This window comes from Tympanuchus pallidicinctus, unplaced genomic scaffold (assembly GCF_026119805.1).
Source record: "Tympanuchus pallidicinctus isolate F22 unplaced genomic scaffold, pur_lepc_1.0 scaffold1, whole genome shotgun sequence".
NCBI lineage: Eukaryota > Metazoa > Chordata > Aves > Galliformes > Phasianidae > Tympanuchus > Tympanuchus pallidicinctus.
Window position 1 is genome coordinate 65,897,692 of NW_026294618.1, and position 19,431 is coordinate 65,917,122.

Here is a 19,431-nt window from a genome sequence, read left to right on the forward strand (position 1 = left end):
CTCTGTTACATAGATCAAGATTCTACATTTGTGAGTGGTAATTGACTCATCTTTGTGCTGTGGTAGAAACTGTCTATAAAATTACTACTAAGCTTTTGTTAGGTAGGAAGCATGGAGTGGCTTTGTTTGAGAATTAACGTAGTGACATAGTAACTTACCAGAAGTAATTTGTATTTAGGGTTGCATTTTCGATGTGTTGCTTTTCTGTTTTACTGAGTATTGTTTAACTGTATTTGAACTTCTTTCTGGGGATGGCCATACTTAGTTTGCTACTTTGGTAAATTCCTCAGTCTTCTCCACGAAGAGTGAGCACATTAAGTGCAGGAATGGAAGCAAAACTTATTGACTGTGAGGAAAGAAGCATGCTTTTGTATTATCTGAGTCTGTATTAGTTCTTGACAGCTCCTGGTATTCACTAATTTGTTTTGGGCTTCAGACAGTATAGATGTTTGTTTTCCATCCTGGATGTGGCTCCCTAGGGTGAGATATATGAATTCTATTGAGATGGATAGGAAAGCTCCTTGCTTTACAGCAAAAGAGTGAGCAGGAAACAAGATATGGCTATTGCAGAAAGTAAATACTTGAATTGCTAATTGGACATTTGGAAGATACTTATTTGACTTCCTGCTACTTTGTTTTCCACTAGAGAAGGGTAATCTGTAGTGTCTAACTAGGGTAAGATACGGAATTCCTTTTCAACTTTGAAAACAATTACTGTGATAACATCTACAGATCCTAATTTCTGAAATGCTTGATTGGTTTGCCATTGAAACTTGGTTTTAGATGGTTGCAATTCTCTCTTAAACTGGTAATACTGTGGTAGCTTTTGTCTTGCTTAGACCTGGATTAAAACTGAAATTAATTGCCAGCTACCTTTTTGGTAGACATGCTTTATAGTCAAGTCTATTAAGTATATGAGTGAAGTTCAAGTACCTCTGCAGGTAGTAATGGGTATGTAATGGAATACTGTCCTTACTGTGCAGTTTTGCCTGCTATATTTGCAAAACGTTATGAATGGTATTTTCTCTCTGTTTGAAAACTGTGATTTAGATTTGTTTATGGAGTTGCAGATTTTTTGTTCAGGACTTCTCTGAGAATAATAGGCAATTTTTATTCTGCTGAACTGTGGACATTTTCCATTTTGTTTTGGTGAGCAGTAAATGGGAAATGTTTTCATGTATACAGAACCCACTGAATTCCATGCGTACTGTGGATGTATCTTAAAAATATATATGATGAAAAATTGTGATGACCCTGTGTTGACTACCTGCAGGAAAGGATGAAATCTTAAACCAGATGTTGAGGCCAGGTATGCAAATCTGTTGTCCTCTTAAAGAAAATTTGTTATTCTTGCAGAAGTGGAACAGTTAATAAAATTCAGCAATGGCTAACACTGAACTTCTTGGAGACCATTTAACTTGATTGATTCAGACGTTGTGTGTAAAATGTCTGATTTAATTACTAAGTACCATAAACTAGTTATGGAACAGACACAATGCACAGTATTCAAGCTTGCTCAATGAATTAATTACCATAAGTAATTATTGAATGTAATTTGGGTCATAAGTCAATCCAGTACTTTATGCCTGCAAGACAACCAAGATTTTGTCCTCTAACCTCAGTAGCTAAATTTAAGAAAACATTAGGCCGTTTTTGGTTGTTGAAAGTAAAATCTGCAAAACAGTGACTTCATTCAGGCAGTCTTCAGTAGCTCATATGTGCCTGACAGAATACTTGGCTGCTAATGTAACAGGAAGCCTCTGGCTTTGAAAAAGCACTGGGGATATCCATCTCCTTGTTAGTTTCATTAAAATACGTTACGGAATTATGTACAAAACTTGATGAGAGTGGATCGGATCAGTACCAGAAAGGTGTTTAATTAGTACAGAAATATAGTGACTTTGCCATAAAGTTGCTGGAAAGCACTAATATGTTTTTGTATAGGAAGAACTAAGATTCATGGAGGAACAAACATAAATGCACAGCAGTGTAGACAACAATCTCATTCATGGAACAGCTGTGTTTCTATAGCAAGAGCTACTGGAGATTTTTCTTGAGTCTTTTTCTGTTCATGAAGGTGTCTCTTAGTGTTTCTGTCCCTTTTGTTATGAACTAGTTCAGCATAAATTTTTGTGTCCTCTTTCATGAACTTCTTCCTTGTTTTGTGAGTTGTTTTCATTTTCCCTGCTTTCTTAAGCATTTCCTCTTAGTTTCCTGTGGAGATACTCTGTGGCTGTGTTTTCCAGTTTTGATTCCTACTGACCTCCTTCTGACTGGTCTTATGCTTAATGGAACATGATAGTAGAAGGAGGAGTTAATTTCCATGATACTTCATTTACCCTGAAAATCTGACCAGGTGCCTTGAAGTTACTCTGGAGTGTTGTTTTATATGAACGTTACATGGTTGCATAAATGTAAAGTGGGATGAGATCACTAGAGGTAAACTAATGTTGCAGATAAGGGAATCAGGTAATTTGAGAGATGAGGTGGGGCCTAAGAAATTCATGGCAGACTTCTGCTGAGCATGTTCAACTAATGGACAGATAAAAACATTTGACATGTGGAAGAACATCTGAAAGTGAAGATCAACATAATAAAACAACAACAAAAACCCTGAAAAAAAGTATGTCCTAGTAGTTACAATTACTGTTGAATCCACACATTACAGCAACACAAGTTGTGACTGTGCAGGAACTTTTGAAGGGGTTGGAGGGATTTTACCTGCTAACCTGGATACAGGTTTCTGTAGGTAATTGGTAAATGTGACATTAGGAGTGAGTAAAAATTAGAGGTTAAGATTGTGTACCTTTACTTCAGCGAGGTGTTTGATACTATCTCCCACAACATCCTTGATATGGGACTTAGTGCAGGATAGATGGGTGGACAGTCAGATGGATTAAGAACTGATTGGAAGAGCTCATAGGATTGTCATTGGCAGTTCAAGTCTGGTGTTCCCTGGGGTTTGGTGTTGGGTCCAGTCTTGCTCAACATCTTTGTCAATGATTTGGATGAAGGGGTAGAGTCTACTGTCAACAAGTTTGCTGATGATGTGAAGTTGGGAGGAGTGGCTGACACACCAGAAGGCTGTGTTGCCAGTCAGCAAGACTGGGCAGACTGGAGAGGTGGGCAGGGAGGGAATTTGTTGAGGTTTAACAAGAGCAAGTGTAGAGTCTTATACCTGGGAAGGAATAACTACATCTATCAGTATGGGTTCGAGGATGACCTGCTGGAGAGGAGTTCTGCAGAGAAGGACCTATCTGTTCTGATGGCCAACAAGTTGGCCATGAGCCAGCGTGAATATCTCCTTCCATGGAGATGTTCAAAACCCATCTGGATGTCTACTTTTGTGGCCAGTTGTAGGGATCTGCTTTAGCAGAGAAGTTGGAATCAATCTCTTGAGGTCTCTTCTAACTGCTGCAATTCTATGATTCTCTGTGATTGCAGAGAAGCAATACTACAGTTCCTGTCTGGCATAGTTCTTCATGTAATGGGCTGTAGTGGGTAGAGTTCAAATATTCAGTTTACATTGGATGTTCAATTGTTTACAGTGACCCTTAGGAAAATGTAACAGAGGACATGTAAATGTTGCATGGATAACTCTAGTTTCAGAAACATTTCAGGGCCTACAGTATGGTTTCTATGGTGGGCTGCAGAGTTGAGCTGATCTGTTATTTTTTTTTTTCCTCCTCAGGTTTTTAAAAGAGGTTTCTGAATCAGGCATCCTCTGTAACTTTTGTTAATTTGTCCTTGAAAAAAGATTTGTGTTCTTGTGAGACTCCTCCTGAAGGATGGTTAGCCATTATGAAAATCAACTACAAAATTAGTTTATTTACTTTTATTATCTGGAAGCTAAGCTTTTAGGATGAACAGTGTTTCAGCTTCATGTGATAGTCTGCATTTCCTCAGAGCTGTGGAAGCTGTGAGACAACACAGGCTTGTTTAGAGATTTTCTTGTTCTATAAGCTGAGAAATTATTTGTCTTTAAATATTAAAGAAACAACTAACCAACCTGCCTCCTGTTCTTGCTTCTTTAGAGTTTTGCAAGAGCAAATTTTCAGCTATAGCAATGACAGATCATACTTGTAACAATTTCTTACAGAATAGTCCTATCAAACACTGCAGTAGGTCTACTTGTCCCTGCTATTCAGAGCTGTTGCCTGACTCTTTCCCATTCTAACCAATGATTAGAAGGCCTTTTCTAAAGTCACTGTGAAACGTATAACAAAAATGCAAGTATCCACATATGATCCAGACACATGAAATTGTAAGAATTTGCACTTCAAATGGAACATGTTTGTGGACCTATAATGGTTATTCTTGCCAAATCAGTACTAACATTGTAGTTTCTTATTGACTCTTATGGACTTTTTGACTTTTCAGTAATATGCAGTAATTCTGTATTTTTGGCTCTGAAATTTATTATCTGCACAGTATCATTAAATGCACAAACTACTGTTTTTTTTTAATTGTAAAAATAATTTCAGTATTTTTTTTGATTGCGAGATAGAGTGATCTTATATACTATACATATAGTATATGTATCAGTAGTGGAAAAATGTACAACGAACATTATATTTAGTTCCAACTTAGTTAACCACTATCATGTACATATTAAATTAAGTGTTAGATCTTTTTCTTTCCTTGATGAGCCATGTCCTGGGTAATGTGCCTCCCATCTTTGCCTCTACATCTCTGATAAATGCAATCTGTTTGAATGTTTTTAAGACAATAGCTATTTAATGAATAGCTTGTGCATACGGCAGGAAAGAATAAGCATGATTGCTTACAATCTGACATTTCAAAAAGCATTTTTTTAGATCTCTTGTATTTGCATATCTAATTGCTATGTAATCAAAACTAAGTGAACTGTAGCTACTTGAAACCAAAAAATGAAAGGCAATCATCTTTACGGGGGGAAATATCCCACTCATATGCAAGCCTGTCTGAATATTAGAATTATATTCTTCTTGTTTAATTATAGGTGTCTGACTGAGCAGTAAATTTATGTCTGTGTATTAAAAGAGTGAATGTGACCCTGAAACATCAGCTTTCCTTTGTTGGAGCAAAGCCTTGGCATTGAGGGAACTTAACAGTGTTGTGTATTTTGGTGATAAGGGATTGTGCCAGAATAGCTGTTAATTACCTGCTTTTTTAGATACAGAAAGTATGGTTCCACACTTTTCTTCCCACCAGTGATGGTACTCAATTAAAGCTTGTATTAAACAGTGATAATATCCCAGTTTATCTAGTGGGAAAGATGTGAGGTGAAAAAAACAACAACAACAAAGAACAGGATTTTTCCAGCTGTTTAGAGGCTGCTTTTTGTTGTTTGTTTTGCTGCTGGGTTTTTTTTTTTTTTTTTTCAATGAACCTACCGACTTCAAAGAAAAAAGAAATATCTTTTTTTTTTTTCTGACTCTTAAATGTCATTCCATTAATCCTGAGTACAGTGGGAGTTTAAAAAAAAGCAAAACTCAAACACAACTTTATACCCAAGTTACACATAGCATGAGCTTTTCCTTTCCAGCTGTTTAGAGTATGTTTTCTAACATAGTTGGTATTCTCTGGTTCTGTTAATATTTGCTGTTTTATTTTTATGAATGAATAAATTTAAAAAGAAAAAATCCTTTGTCAGATTTTCTTTTCTTAAGATCCTGTAACTAGGCTATTATTTTCCTCTTAGATTTCTTAACTATGTAATCAAGCTGCATGCCATATTTTGGATGGGAGGCATTCCATCTTGAGATATATTTTTGGGGGTTGTTTTTGTTGTTTTGCAGGTTTGTAATCTATGTTGTTTTTTGTTTGTAGTTGGTAGGTAGTCTTTTCTGTAAAGAATACTGTAAAATAGACAATGTTCAAAAACCAAATAAAAAACGAAAAATAAAACCCCAAACCATCAATAAGCCATAACACCCCATGATAGCTAACTGCTGCTTGATGCTGAAATTTAGTAATCTCACAGTCTCAAACTTCAGTGAACCTTTCATTTAAGGGAAGAAAAAAAAGTTGATTCATGAGAGCTGTGGTTTACAGAAATAAAAGTTTGTAAAACCTTACTTAAATGAGATCTCATATGCAGCACATTTTTGAAGTAGTCTACTTTTCATTTGGAGAAAATGTTTCTCTTGCCATTTTAGTCATAAAATTAATAAAATTATAGCATATTAACAATAAAAATTTCATATGGCTGTTGAATGTATTTTCTTCTGAAAATTCATAAATTCAGTAAAGTTCCTTCCCTACACAACTTTGCTTTCACACTAAATAACCAGTGATAAACATTAGGTAAGAATTTGGTGAGATACTTTGTTATTTGACATTTAGAAAAGGTGTGATGTGTTGTTAACTCATTTGCTAAGTTTCTGTTTTCTGTACTGCAAAAAAGAAAAGTGGAAACGAATTTGAGATGCATTTAGGTTATAAAATTATTCCATTGTATGACAGTGCATTGTATGCACTCTGACTGGCTGAGCTCATCCACGTAGGATTATATGCTGCAGTGATTAGATAAGTTGTCAAGCATCCCTGATCACAGATAAGTAGTTTCACTTTTTCGGTGAGTATTGTGACTCCCACCGCTGTCCAGTCACTGACAGTGTTTCTAATAACAAAGCTAATTTTTTGAGGTTTCCATAAGAGATAAAATTGAGGACTATGTTCTTCTGGAATAAATAGTCTTGTGTGGATATATCCTGTTTATTCTGCTCTGCAAAGAAAAATATAATAAGCATATGCGATTTTTCTGTTTAAGTTGTTCAGATTACATTTTATTAACTTTGGTAACTTGAAAATAATTTACTGATTTATTGATTTATTTATTTTGTGTGCATTTGCCTTATACTGGATTTAAGATTATGCATTTGAATTTCATTCTTGAGGAATTAACTCATGTGATTTGGTGAAATTTCCCTTTTCAACATACACATTTTCAACATCATGTTTCTATATGCAGTTATGAATGGACATTAATCTACTCTGTTTATACAACAGAGTAGATTGCAATAATCTCTATATCCAGCTCTTTTTGCAGAGAAGCAAATGTCTGTGCTACAATTATTTGTAGTTGCAAAATGTGGAAAAGTGAAGATTTTTTTTTTAATTTCTCAGTGAGAAATACCTTTCCTGGACCCTTTTCTCCTGAGCATGCTTTCTCATTCTTTTAAGGCTTGCGGTTGTTTTGGGGAGGAATTTGTAGTATACATACTTGTGTCATGCAGTGATATTCCTCTTCATCAGTTTTTAAGTCTATTATACACACTGTGTCTCCTTGGGAGCCTAATAATTTTATGTATGCAAACATGGTGGGTGGTCTTCCCCTTGTTGGACATAGAAAGCAGTCGATGAATTTTAAACCTACGTTAAACTGTAGCAGAGACACTAAGTGGATGAGGTTGAATGAAAATTCTCATTTTCAATCTATAACTTGAGGGGTTTTTCCAGTTGAAAATACCAGCTGGACTGAAACAAACGAAGTATTTTTCTGTACTTACCCCATCCACAGTTTTTTCAGTTGGAAAAAATTGTGTAAAGTCATACTCTTGTTCAAGCAAAAGCTTGTTAGCTCTGTTTTAAAGAAGCATTTGAAGAAACTCACATTTTTTTTTCATAACAGGAAGTTTCAGAACGTCTAAAATCTAAAAGCTGAAATTTCTTTCTCTTCCAGATAGCCCTGTAGAATAATACTGTTTGTTAAGTAACCTGGTCATAAAGTTGAACACAAACACAATGTGAGGAAAATTTAGAATTCCTCTCTCCCCTGTAACCTGAATTGATGTTACTTCTCATTTGTGGTATATACATATTAAGCATGCTTTTTACTCTGATGAAAACAGTACTGCTGAAAGCACGTCATAAAACTTGCATTTTTATTGCAGGTGTGCACAATGAATCATAATTTCCTGCAAGCTTAGGTCTTGCCTATGTAAAACCAGCAACTAAAAGATTGAAAATCTGAACAGTATTTCATCTATGGTTGGAGCTATAGAACGTGTCTCGCATTTGTACCTCTACCTTTTGTCTGTGTAACAGTGTACTTAAGTGTATCAGGTATTCCAAGTATTCTCTTATGCTGAGGTTGTTTTGAGCACGATTCAGTGGTGCTTAATCATTTTCTCCTTTTTCTGAACCATTTGGACAGTTGAGGCATGATTCTCTAGGGGGTGAAAATTAAAAATTTACTGTGAAAGAGAGGGGGAGAAAAAAGTGCCATTTAGCCATTGGTATGTCTGTGCCTCAAAGCTAAGAATTTTTTAAGATGAGTTTTTGCATGATTTGGAATCATCTTATAAAAAAAATTGTGAATCCATCCAGAAACAAACTTTAATTACATGTATTAGCTGAGTCAAGTTATGATGACCTTGTCTATGCTCTAAACCAATTTGTGATTATTACTGTCAGAGCGGTTCTTTTTCTGTTGAAAAGTAATGACCTATGATGTATTGGAGGTATAATGTAATAAACACTTAATTTATTGACATTTTTTTGGAAGTCTCCAAGACTTTTATTCTCCCTATGATCGAGTATATACTACTTAAGTGTGTAACAGTTCTACAATTTAGTTGAATTTAAAGTTAGTTTTTTTGTTTGTTTTTCCCATACAATTCACTTTGCAGAATGTTTCCCACCCTTTGCACATATATGGCAACATGCTAAAATGAAAATAGTCTGCTGTGGAGAATTGAGCTGAATTTTTTATACTCCAGTATGATTGGACTACATATAATCACACTCAGATTTCAATTATATGGAACTTTTTGTTCATCAAGTTTGATTGTTTTCCTCATAGTCTGTAAGCAGCATTCTGGATGAAGCACCCCTATAATAGCTACTGCCTGAATTCCAGAAGAGTACTGGCAGACAAGTCTGAATCGTTGGAGGACTGGGCTTTGATTACTGGCCTTATGTTTAGGAGAAACTTATTTTGAGGAAGCTTTACTGTAGTGGTTTTTTTGTGGTTTTGTTTTGGTTTTGTTTGTTTGTTTGTTTTGTTTTGTTTTGTTTTAACAAGTAGGGTATAATCAACTGTGCAACAAATTTGAGGCTATCTGTATGGATTTCAAGACAAGAAGGAAATAGGACACAATCAAAGTAGTAGTCAATAGGAAATGAAATTCTGCAGTAACATTGATCAGATGGACAAGATCTGGCCTGAGAGATCAGATGAAAACTGAGAACAGTGTGTTGTCTCTACAGAATAGTGACAGCAGTAGAAAGTGTATTTATTGCCCCTAAATGTATTCATAAATGCTAATTTATGTGATTTTTACAAATACTTTTTCTGTTATGATAGTTTTTTATGTTGTACAATTGTAGAAACTAATTTCTGTACGTACGAAGCTAGCTATTTTGCTGCTTTGTATTCCAATTTGCTGACTGTCTTCATATCAGCAGATAAAGTAGTTGCAGTGTTGAGAGCTGTGTAATTACTGGGAGGTGGAGATGAACAATAGAGCATAGAGAGCTTTCGAAATCCTCAGTATCTTGGGATGACCTGTCTGGCAAGGCATGCAGTGTGTAGACATAGCTACCATGTTACTTTAACCATGTTATGAATATGTCTGCGTACCACAAGAAATGGTTATCCTCTTACGGAAGGGAAACATCTGAAAAGAACAGATAAAAAGCTTGTATGAAACTGTATGCCAGTTATTTATGGTCCTGGAGTTTCAGGTGTGCTTATTCAGAGTTGCTTCAGCTGATCTTTGGATTTTGAGGGAAATACATACTGCACAAACATTGTTTCTTTGACGAAAAAGGTACTGAAACTGTATTCCTCTGCCTATAAATATGTATGTATAATGAAAAAAAAAACCTGTTTACATGCCTGTGTTTTTTGAATCTTTGTGTCATTTTTAAGTACTAATTAATTACAAGATCAAGAATTTGTTATTCCAATTCTTTGCACAATAGATACCATCTCCTGTCTAAGAAAGACCACATTTTAAAACTCTAGTAGGTGAGTTACTCTTAATGTTGTATTATGCTAGAGAAAGTTGTTAAAACAGTTTGTATGTATTTAATTGCCCATATAAAAACCTCATTTTATGGTTAAGGACTAATCTGTGTGAGGTGAGCTCCTTCTATTCTGTAGTTTGTGGACACAGGTAGAGATGCAGTCTAAAGTATTCATAACTGTAAAACTGAAGTCTGTGCTCAAGTGGAAAGACAGACAAATACTAATCTAAGACTTTGATAAATTATATTTTGCAGTAGAACAATTTGTTGGAAAAGATCAAATGAAAAGAGTGTATTTTATGACTTGTACTTCTTTGTTTCACAGATTTACTGTCTGTGTATGTCTGGAGTATTTTTAATGGATGTCGCAAATTTTTCATCAGAAACTTCACAGCTAACGTATTTCCTGTGCTCTCATAGTTGTAATTTGGATATAAGGATGGCTCTTGAGAAGATGAAGGAATTTAGATAGTGTTTTTATTATTTTTGTACATAAATCTTCATATTATTCATCAAGATCTGTTAAAAATTATTCATGCTTGTCTGCCTCTTTTGATTCTACAACATGTATCACGGACCTTTGTTGTGGTTTAACCCGGCGGGTGGCTCAGCACCATGCGGTTGTTTACTCACTGCGCTTTCCCAGTGAGATAGGAGATAAAATGGGGGGGGGGGGGGGGAACACCCACAAAAACTGAGTAGAACTTGTGGGTTGAGATAAAACTATTTTCTAAGATAGAGAAAAAGATAATATTAATGACATAAATTTGTGTATGTATATATGAATATAACAAGTGTATATACAAATATATATAATGAGCGATACACAAGCAATTGCTCACCACTCCCTGACCAATGCCCAGCTAGCCTCCTGAGCAGTGGAAAAGAGAGAGAGATAGCTCCTACCCCCTTTGAAACTCTTTCTGCATGATGTCATATGGTGTGGAATATCTCTGGTCAGTTTAAGTCAGCCACTCTAATTCTGTTCCTTCCCAGCTCCTTGGCCTTGCTGATCCAAGGCCTTGACTCTTAGCAGCAACTAGAAACATCAGTGTATTATCAGTGATGTTTTTCTCCTTGAACCAAAACATAGCATCATACGAGACACTGAAAAAAACAATTGCATCCCAGTTGAAACTAAGACAACCTTTTAAGTTCATTCATGCTAGTAATGGTTTCTGGCCAATTTTCAAATCCATGCTTTACAAGGAAGTTACTTTGTGTATATATTAGAGTAATCCTGTATTGGTTTTCAGCTGTTTGAAAAATATGACAATTAATAGGTCTGTGGCTTAACTGATTTCATCCTTTCTTCATTCCCAAATTAGAAATCTGATCCAATTTGATATTTGCTGGATGTGCTCCTGCACTTTAACAATTTCATAGAATGCATCTCCTTTTGAGATATCCTGTGTTTCACTGACGGGAGTCTTTTTTGTGTTTCAGTTGTTCTTGGGCATTCTGAATTGTTTTTTAGTATTGTATTCATCCACTGATTTATCTTTGTGTTTTTTCCTATTTATCTCTTTCAGCTTCTTTATAAAAGATGTACTGTTCCCAATTCTGACTTTTTGTACATTACAACTGCAGTGTAGCTGTTTATTCCATTCTGGGTCTTGAGTGCTGCTATGTTGAATAGTTGTATATTGCCTACTGACTGTTCAGTGTTTAAAATTCTGTAAGTTTCAGGCTTACATTAAGAGATGGATGATATTCTGCTTGCAGAAGTGAATTATCTTAACTCTACCCACAGGGTATGGGTGGGGTGTTGGACAGGGAGGAAATCAAGGCGTATACAGTCTTACACTACGTGCATTTGGCTGAATACATGACATACACTAAAATTTTTTTTTTTTACGCTTGTAAATCATTATTGCAGTTTCTTAAATAGTTATAACATGCTATACTAACAGGAAAAGAATGTCAGAAATTACTATTGATCATTTTTTTTCTAAATTCTCTGTGCATTTTAGTAAAGGTGCTCTATCCTATGAGACCATGTGATTTTGTAGCAAGAACTTAATGCAAGTATTTGATCTAGGCATTTTTTGTAACAAATAGCAGAAGAGAAAATTATTCCAGATTACTTAGTATTGCTGTGGATAAAAACTGCATATGTGCCCATCAGTCAGGAGTATCCTTACAGTAGCTTATCCTCAGGTATTTTATTCCTCTGCATTTAATGCTTCATATGAAATAGTTATGTAAGGGGGGCATAGAGATAAGTAGCTGCATGGGTGGGAGGTGTTGCAGAGTAAAATAGTCTAAAACATTATTAAGATGGGTAGGATATTTTGGTGTCATTGATTTGTTTAGTAACCTTAAAATTCACTTGACATTATATACTACTGTGGTGGTTTTTCCCCGGATTGTTGTATAATAGGTGTTGAAATAACTTATTTTTGAATCAGAATTGAATTCAAAGACTCTTAGCATTTTTTGTACAATTATATATGACTGAAGAGGATTGCAGACTCTAAAACAGAGAAGTTCCTGGCTCTGTAAATTAATCCTCAAAGAAAAAAACTTCTTGCTAACCACAAATTATTGAAGTGTTTTTTGTGAATGCAATGGCATTATACTTGGATTGCTCTAATGGTCTGTTCCCATTGAAAGTTTTAAGATGTCCTTGAAAGTCAACTGAGTTTGCTAGTTTCTTGATTTGCTTCCTGGGCAGTTGTTAAGCAGCAGCAACAAAGCAGGGAAAGAAACAGAGTCAGGATAGCTCTTTTCAATGGGAGTTAATTGTGAGTTAATAAGCTTGGTAGAAGAGTTAAACTTCACCTTCAGATTATATGGTACTGAGGTACGTGACTGACTATTTCCAGCAGTTTTCACTTTGACTTCTAGTTTATTTCGCCTAATAAATTAGGAAGATTTAGATGGAGAGGATGTTTGTTCAAGAGAGGAGGAAATAGAATAAATTTGTGAAAAAATAGGAAATAGAATGAAGTTTTTTTCTTCCTGGCTTTGAGAGCATAATCTTGTATATGAGACTGCAATTCTATGACTTGTGAAGCTAGAAGTTATTCTTATGAACCAATTTTTTCAATTTTGACTTATTTATTATGTTTTTAAATTAATATGGGGAGATTTTTTTTCTTTTCTGATTCCACCCTCAGGTTAGAATTCATCTCACTGATAAATAATAAAAAAAACCTAGTGTGAATTTTTTGAATTTTTCACTGTTGGAAAATTTCCTTCAATGCTTGTTCTATTTCAGCTGGGATCTGATGCTTGTTGCAGCTGGAAAATTATAATCCTTGTTGCTATTACACAGAGCTAATTTGAGGAACAGAACTAAGGTGAAGATAGTCAGGTCTTTGGCCTGCTGTTGTTTGGAGTCCACTTTATCTGAAAAAAAGCTGTATGCAGCAGTGCTGTTCCTGAAAGAAATGCTTATTATACTATATCTTGTGTCACCAGGTGTTCTGATCTGAGTGTATCAAAATAAAATACCCTTTTGTCATAGAATGGTGATGAGGTTGACTGATTCAGGTTTATCAATACAGCAAGATCTCATTCCCTGTTCACGAAGGCTTTTGTTTTTCTCGATGGGTAAATATTTTTCATAAGCAACACTTTAAACTTCCCTTTTTAGAATAAAAATTGGACTTCATGTCTTTCCCATCTCATACATAGAAATTACTTTGTTGAAGTTTGAGTGAAAGGAATAAAAGGGGCCTAAACCATTGAATGTTATGTGTGATAACTGTCTCATCTTTAAAATGATGCTCTGTTCAATGAATAAAATGTGTAAAGGTAGCTACAGCCATGTAATTTTTCATTTATAAGAAAAACTTATTTTGAGAAAAGTTAGGATGAATCTGTTTTAGAGAATACTGGTACCTGCAACTGTCTGCACTCTGGTAAAACATCATACATGTTATACAGGCAAAGCTTGAAGAAAGCTTTCTCCTGCTTTCTTGTCTTTAAGCTTCTTGGCCTGCCCTGACAGTAATGGATATTAGAATAAACTATCCTCTTCACTTATTTGCATTTCACATGAATAATATTAATTATTACTATGCATCAATTTAGGATCTTGCTGTCAGCTGAAATACGCTTTTTTTTTTTTTTTTTATTTAAAATGATTGCAGCTTTTATGTTGCCTGTATCATTATAGCACATATAAACTGTATTTTACAGCCATTTTAATAGTGCATGAGAAAGACATGTTTGGCTCTCTAATAGTTATTCAGCTTATGGGTTGTTTCTTTTTCTCTACTCTTTCTCATTTTTTTCACTTTACTATTTGCAAAGAACTTCTAAAAACTCTATTTGTGCTTATTTTGCTTTTTTACAACATTAAGAGGCCCTGAAAATGACTTGAACTTTTTTTGATTGCTTTTTATCTTACAAATTTAAAGTACATCTCAGTTGAATCTCAGTGGGGAGCATTTTCTTTTCATAGCTTTGTGTAGTATTAATTTACAGTAAGTGTACAAATAGCCAGTGGTGACTGTGCAGGGATATTTAACACAGAATCCCTTTACTGAGTTAGCAGTCATGCAAATGGAGTTGAACTTCAAGGGATTAGGGAAAAGGAGCGGAGGAACTGAAGTTCTTTATTCTGTGACTTCTGTTGAATCTTACATTGTTCACACTTACCTAGGTTGTCTTATGGATTTTTGGTTTCTTGGGATTTAAATCTCAAGTGTAAGTGAGAAGGAATAAATTGTCTATCATAGAATAAAATAAAAATGCTAATTCCAACCCTTCATGCCTCTATTAAACATCTTAAAGAAGCAAAATAGGGCACATGCCCAATTTTTTTTTGCTTTTCAGGTCTCCTTTAAGAGCAGAGACAACCATGATCCAGCAGTTTTGGAGGTAGAGGCAAGTAAATGTTTTACTTACTGTAAACATTCCAATAGTTTTGTGCAAGTTGCCCACAACTTGTGGAGACCCTAGTTGAAAAGAAACCTCAACTATCCCTTCTCCAAATGGTGGATTTGCTTTGTATGCTTGGTGTGAGGGGAAAAAAAAATACATTTAAGCTTTTATTGCTGATAGACAGGCTTCAGTTACACACAATGTATACCTAGCTGGTGAAAAACTATATTACTATCTTAAGATTAGTAAGGGTTTTTAGATATTTGGTGAAGTTTTTTTCTTTGAAAAAAGTGGGTTCATCAGTGTCATTTTTTTCTTTAGAAAAACAAACAAAGAAAAAAAAATAAACACCAAGAAACCCAAAACAGTGTCTGATCTAATGTTGCTATCTCCAACTGCTGTTACTGCAATCAGCTCTTCAGCACTCTCCGATAAGTTCAACCATCTCTTATGTACTGGGCTGAAACCTGTAATTATATTTGTGCTGGGGGTATTTCTGAGATCTCATGTTGGCTGTCTCCTGAAGGTGTTGCTTGTGTTTTTAAAGCAGGTGTATTTTTTGTTTGTTTTTGTTTGTTTTTTTTTTTTGTTGTTGTTGTTGTTGGTTTTTTTTGCTCTTTGCTGAAATTTGTATTGGAGGTGCAAGAAGGAACTATGCAGCTGTATTGGTGACATTTTAATGGCCTACTGCTGCTCATGAGAAAATCTGACTCCTTTAAGTATGTCAAAATGCAATTCCAGTACTGTTTTTATGACAATTTTAAGTCAATACTTTGTCCAGTACTGCTCACGCAGCCTGGCTAGGAATAGGTTTTTCCTTCCTAGTGGCAGTTACTAGTGATGTATATGACTGATGAGCTGTTCCAGTGCTAAACCAGAAGAATGCTAAATCTGGAAACTTTTTCTTGTGTTCTTGAGTGCTGTGAACTTGATAACAAGCATGAAAGAATGTCAATGTGGGACCAGCAGCATTGACTTCAAGGTAGCTTGAACTCTGTGGAACTGCAGGCTTTAGGCAAAGTGCTGTAACTGTTTTTGAAGTAGTTGAGCTGAGTGTCTGTAATCTTGATAGGCAACACAGATGACGCTTTTCATATCTTTAGATTATCCGGGCTACCCAACTCAGTTTTCAGACACGAAAATATGGAATATATGCTCAGTTTTCTTATTTAAAGTTGCAAACGTTTGAAACAGAGAGGACTTTCTGACAATGAATAACATTAGATGGATGCTAGTTGAGGACTATGAGGCAAAGCTGTACACTTGGTGAAGTGCCAGATCTGTTTTTGGGGGGAAAGGCTAGAATTTTTCAATGTTTTCAGTATCTTTTTCCCATTCAGAAGTAGTTAAAATTACCTGTGACATCTGATGAATTCTTAAGTCATAATTCAGTGCAAAGATTTAAATATAATAGCTAATGTGTAAGCTTGGTTTAAATTGGTTGGCAGCATGCAGATGTATCATGTGGAGGGTATTAATGACAAGTAGAATTCTGACCCTGTTCATTTTTTCCTCATTTTTAGGAATGCTTTATAAAGAACTTTCAAGCCTATTCAGTTAAGAAACTAGTTATCTTTTGAACCTTCTCATTGGCTCTATCAACAAAAGTGTAGAATGTGCTCAGTTTTGTAACAGTTGAGGATTATGTCTGGGACTATTTCGCTCAATTTACTTTGTTGAGGAGGCATCTTGAACATTTTCCAGGGCTACTACAATGAGGACAAGAAGGAAGTTAAGTCTTGATCTCCTAACCTGGAAGTATAGTTCAGCAGGATAGCTAATCTGATTTGACAGCTTGCTGCCAGTGAGAGTGGATAGTCAAGTCTTCCATATATTGCTCTGCTGCTTTGCTAATAACTTGTTTGGCTATTGTAGCTTTCTAAACTGACTGAAATAATGGTAATAGTAATTAGTAATGATACGAAACCAGCAAAAACTACCAAGATGTACTGATCCTAAAGTGTGGACAAATTAATACCTGTGCCCTTTTGAAAAAGGAGAGGGGTTAGGAAGGATACGACTGTGTAGTCAAAAATTAGGAAATCAGAAGCTGATGACTGGAAGAAAAAAACCTTGAACATGTTATCTGTTGCTGAGTTGCATTTTCATCTAAGGGAATATGCTTGTGTTTCTTAGAGGAGGAGGAAATATTTAGAAGGAGGCAAGCCACCTCTTTTTATGCTCAGTTCATACACTGTGTGGTGGTATTTTCTAAGATGGGTGATACTGTTGCAGAACACAAAAAAGCACTCACATAATGGCCTTTACTTCCCAACCTTACTGTCTTACTTCCAGACTTCTGTTATTAGGAAGTATGTTAATTTAAGCTATAAAAGTTTAGGTAGGGGGGGGAACAGGTAAACGTACATAATGGGCATTCAGATGAAAAAATAGGTTTGAAATCTATCTTATGAGGACTAGAAGCAGTTAGTTTTTATTAATAATTTTTTGCATATATTTGATAATGCACTGGAGTGTATCAAAAATTACTCACTTTAAATGCCTTTGGGCTTGGTTACCTTCTCAAGGATTTGCTTTTGCATCTATATTTTTATGTTTTCATATTGTCGTGATGTTCTGTGTGGTTCTTTTCTCTCTCTGTGGTTTCTGGGCTTGTGTGTTGAGTTCATTTGATGCGGTAGTTCTGAATTCTTTCAAGCAATCAACTTGAATTTATTATTTAATTTCTATAGTCAGTTCTGTATTCAGTGACAAATTTGAGAAGTTTTCTGTTCTCTTTATCGCACATTGAAATTTCACTTTTGTAGTTTTGATTTATTTAACTTGCATTAGTATCTTTTGTCAATTTCTTGACATTTTGTCCAGATTGAACACAAGTGTTTACAACTAAACACAAAAGTGTTTATAACTAAATATCTTTCTGTTAATGGAAAGAATGGAAATGTGTCAGGAATAGGGAGAGAGCAAAATGTTTAAGAACTAAAGGTATTTAAATATAGACTTGTGTAATCACTGTAGGGTTAAATTATTTTAGGGTAAGCCTGCCAGTTAAGTAGTTAAAAAAAAAAAAAAAAAAAAAGATAAAATATTAACATTTAATATTTAACACATTTAACATTAACATTTAATATTAAATGTGCTAACATTTGTCTCAATGGTGTCTCTTTATATAGCGTTTAGAAATGCTGTATAAACTGCTGTGAGCTTTGTTCCACTCAACACTGTTCTGCTCCACAGATTGTGGGTCACTGTTGATGAAAAAGCAGGATAAATCATGGGCAACAATGTGCTACAATATTTACCCACTGATAAATGCATTTCCGTATTAAGAACATAGAACAGATAATCTGAAGCTCATGTGTCCTGTTCTCCAAAATAAAAAAGCCAACAAACTCACCACATTCAGAAAAACTGTACAAGTGGAGCTTCAGCCTGAATATGGAAGTAATTACTGCATTGAGAACTTTGCAGTTATTGGACGACCTTTCTAGCTGCAGAGCAAATCAGTAAGAATATGAGTTAAAGTCACACTGAAATTTAGCTCTTCAGTTGTATCCTATTGGTAAAGAAGCTCAGATCCCGTCTGGACAGCAACTATGTATTCTTGTTAACATAATAAGAATTTAACACAAAATTTAGCATAATGTCTGTTTAGAACATTCTACAGAAAATGAATTTCATATGTTAGTCAATTAATTTGACTGTTTTTCTTCTCCGGAGGACCCAGTTGTCTCCAGAGGAAAAAAGGAGGATGTAAAAAGGAGAGTCAAGCTTTGCTCAGAACTAGTCGCCATTTAAGTGGTGGGCTGATAGCTATGGCCAAGTAATCTGCTCAGCAGTACCTTGTCATTAAGATAAAGCTCTTCTGTAATAGTTTTGTGAAGGCAGCGAAGTGCAGAATTAACTCTGAGCACTGCTTCTGTCTCATCCCTCTCTAGTCCAAAATACAACGCATACTCATAATGTTTCTTTAAACCTGAAAAATCCAGAACTCAGTACTGTTGAAAAAATCACTGAAGAGATGAGGGAGTGCAGATAACTGAGTGACATGTTAATTATATCATTCATTTGGTGGAAAGCACTCCTAAGCGATTACAAAAAGTTTTTGGCTTGGGATTTTTGGTTGGTGGTTGTTCGGTTTTTTGTTTTGTTTGTTTGTTTGTTTTTATGCCTTATGTTGTAACAAGGCACTTTTGCTGCTGTAAGATGAATGAGGAAACAGAGACAGTGAAAACCAACTCATGTTTCCTGTTGCATGTTTTATAAAAAGAGTGTTGGGTTTGTAAGTTCATGTTAGAAGATGCTAAAATAATTATCTTTTTGTATAAATGAGATTTTCCTTGATGCTCATCAGTATGCCATAAATGATAAGTTGCTTTTGTTGTTGTTTTTGGCACATCTTTCTTTAAATAAATGGGGTGTAGTGTGCTGATTTCTCAGGTGAGCAACTGAGATGCAATATTTGTAGTTCAGAATGTTGATTACTTTGTTTGCCTAACTTGAGGTGACAGGAAAATGAATTTTTAGAATACTTCACATTTAAGTAGCAATTTATGTAAAATAGCATTTGGCTTAAACAATGTCGGTAAGTGCTTAGAATATCTAGAATGTTACAAATCAAGGAGAGCCTGGGACTACCTCATCCTCCTGCCTGTTGTAAGTGGCTTGCTGCTTCCT

The 19,431-nt window shown here is 35.2% G+C and overlaps 1 protein-coding gene across 8 annotated transcripts in view; it reads left to right on the top strand.

The window, feature by feature from the left end:
• The window catches only part of QKI (QKI, KH domain containing RNA binding), a 137,384-nt gene that overhangs the window by 62,716 nt on the left and 55,237 nt on the right, over nucleotides 1–19,431 (top strand). For 5 of the 8 annotated variants that reach the window (XR_008210223.1, XM_052698709.1, XM_052698700.1 and 2 more), the window contains exon 4: nucleotides 14,746–14,800. The exons of the other annotated variants lie outside the window; for them this stretch is intronic. Coding sequence is in view for 4 of the 5 variants with exons in the window: in XM_052698709.1 (XP_052554669.1) it covers nucleotides 14,746–14,800 (55 nt within the window). In the remaining variant the exon portion in view is untranslated. The remainder of the gene's footprint in view (nucleotides 1–14,745; nucleotides 14,801–19,431) is intronic. 8 annotated transcript variants of the gene reach the window in all.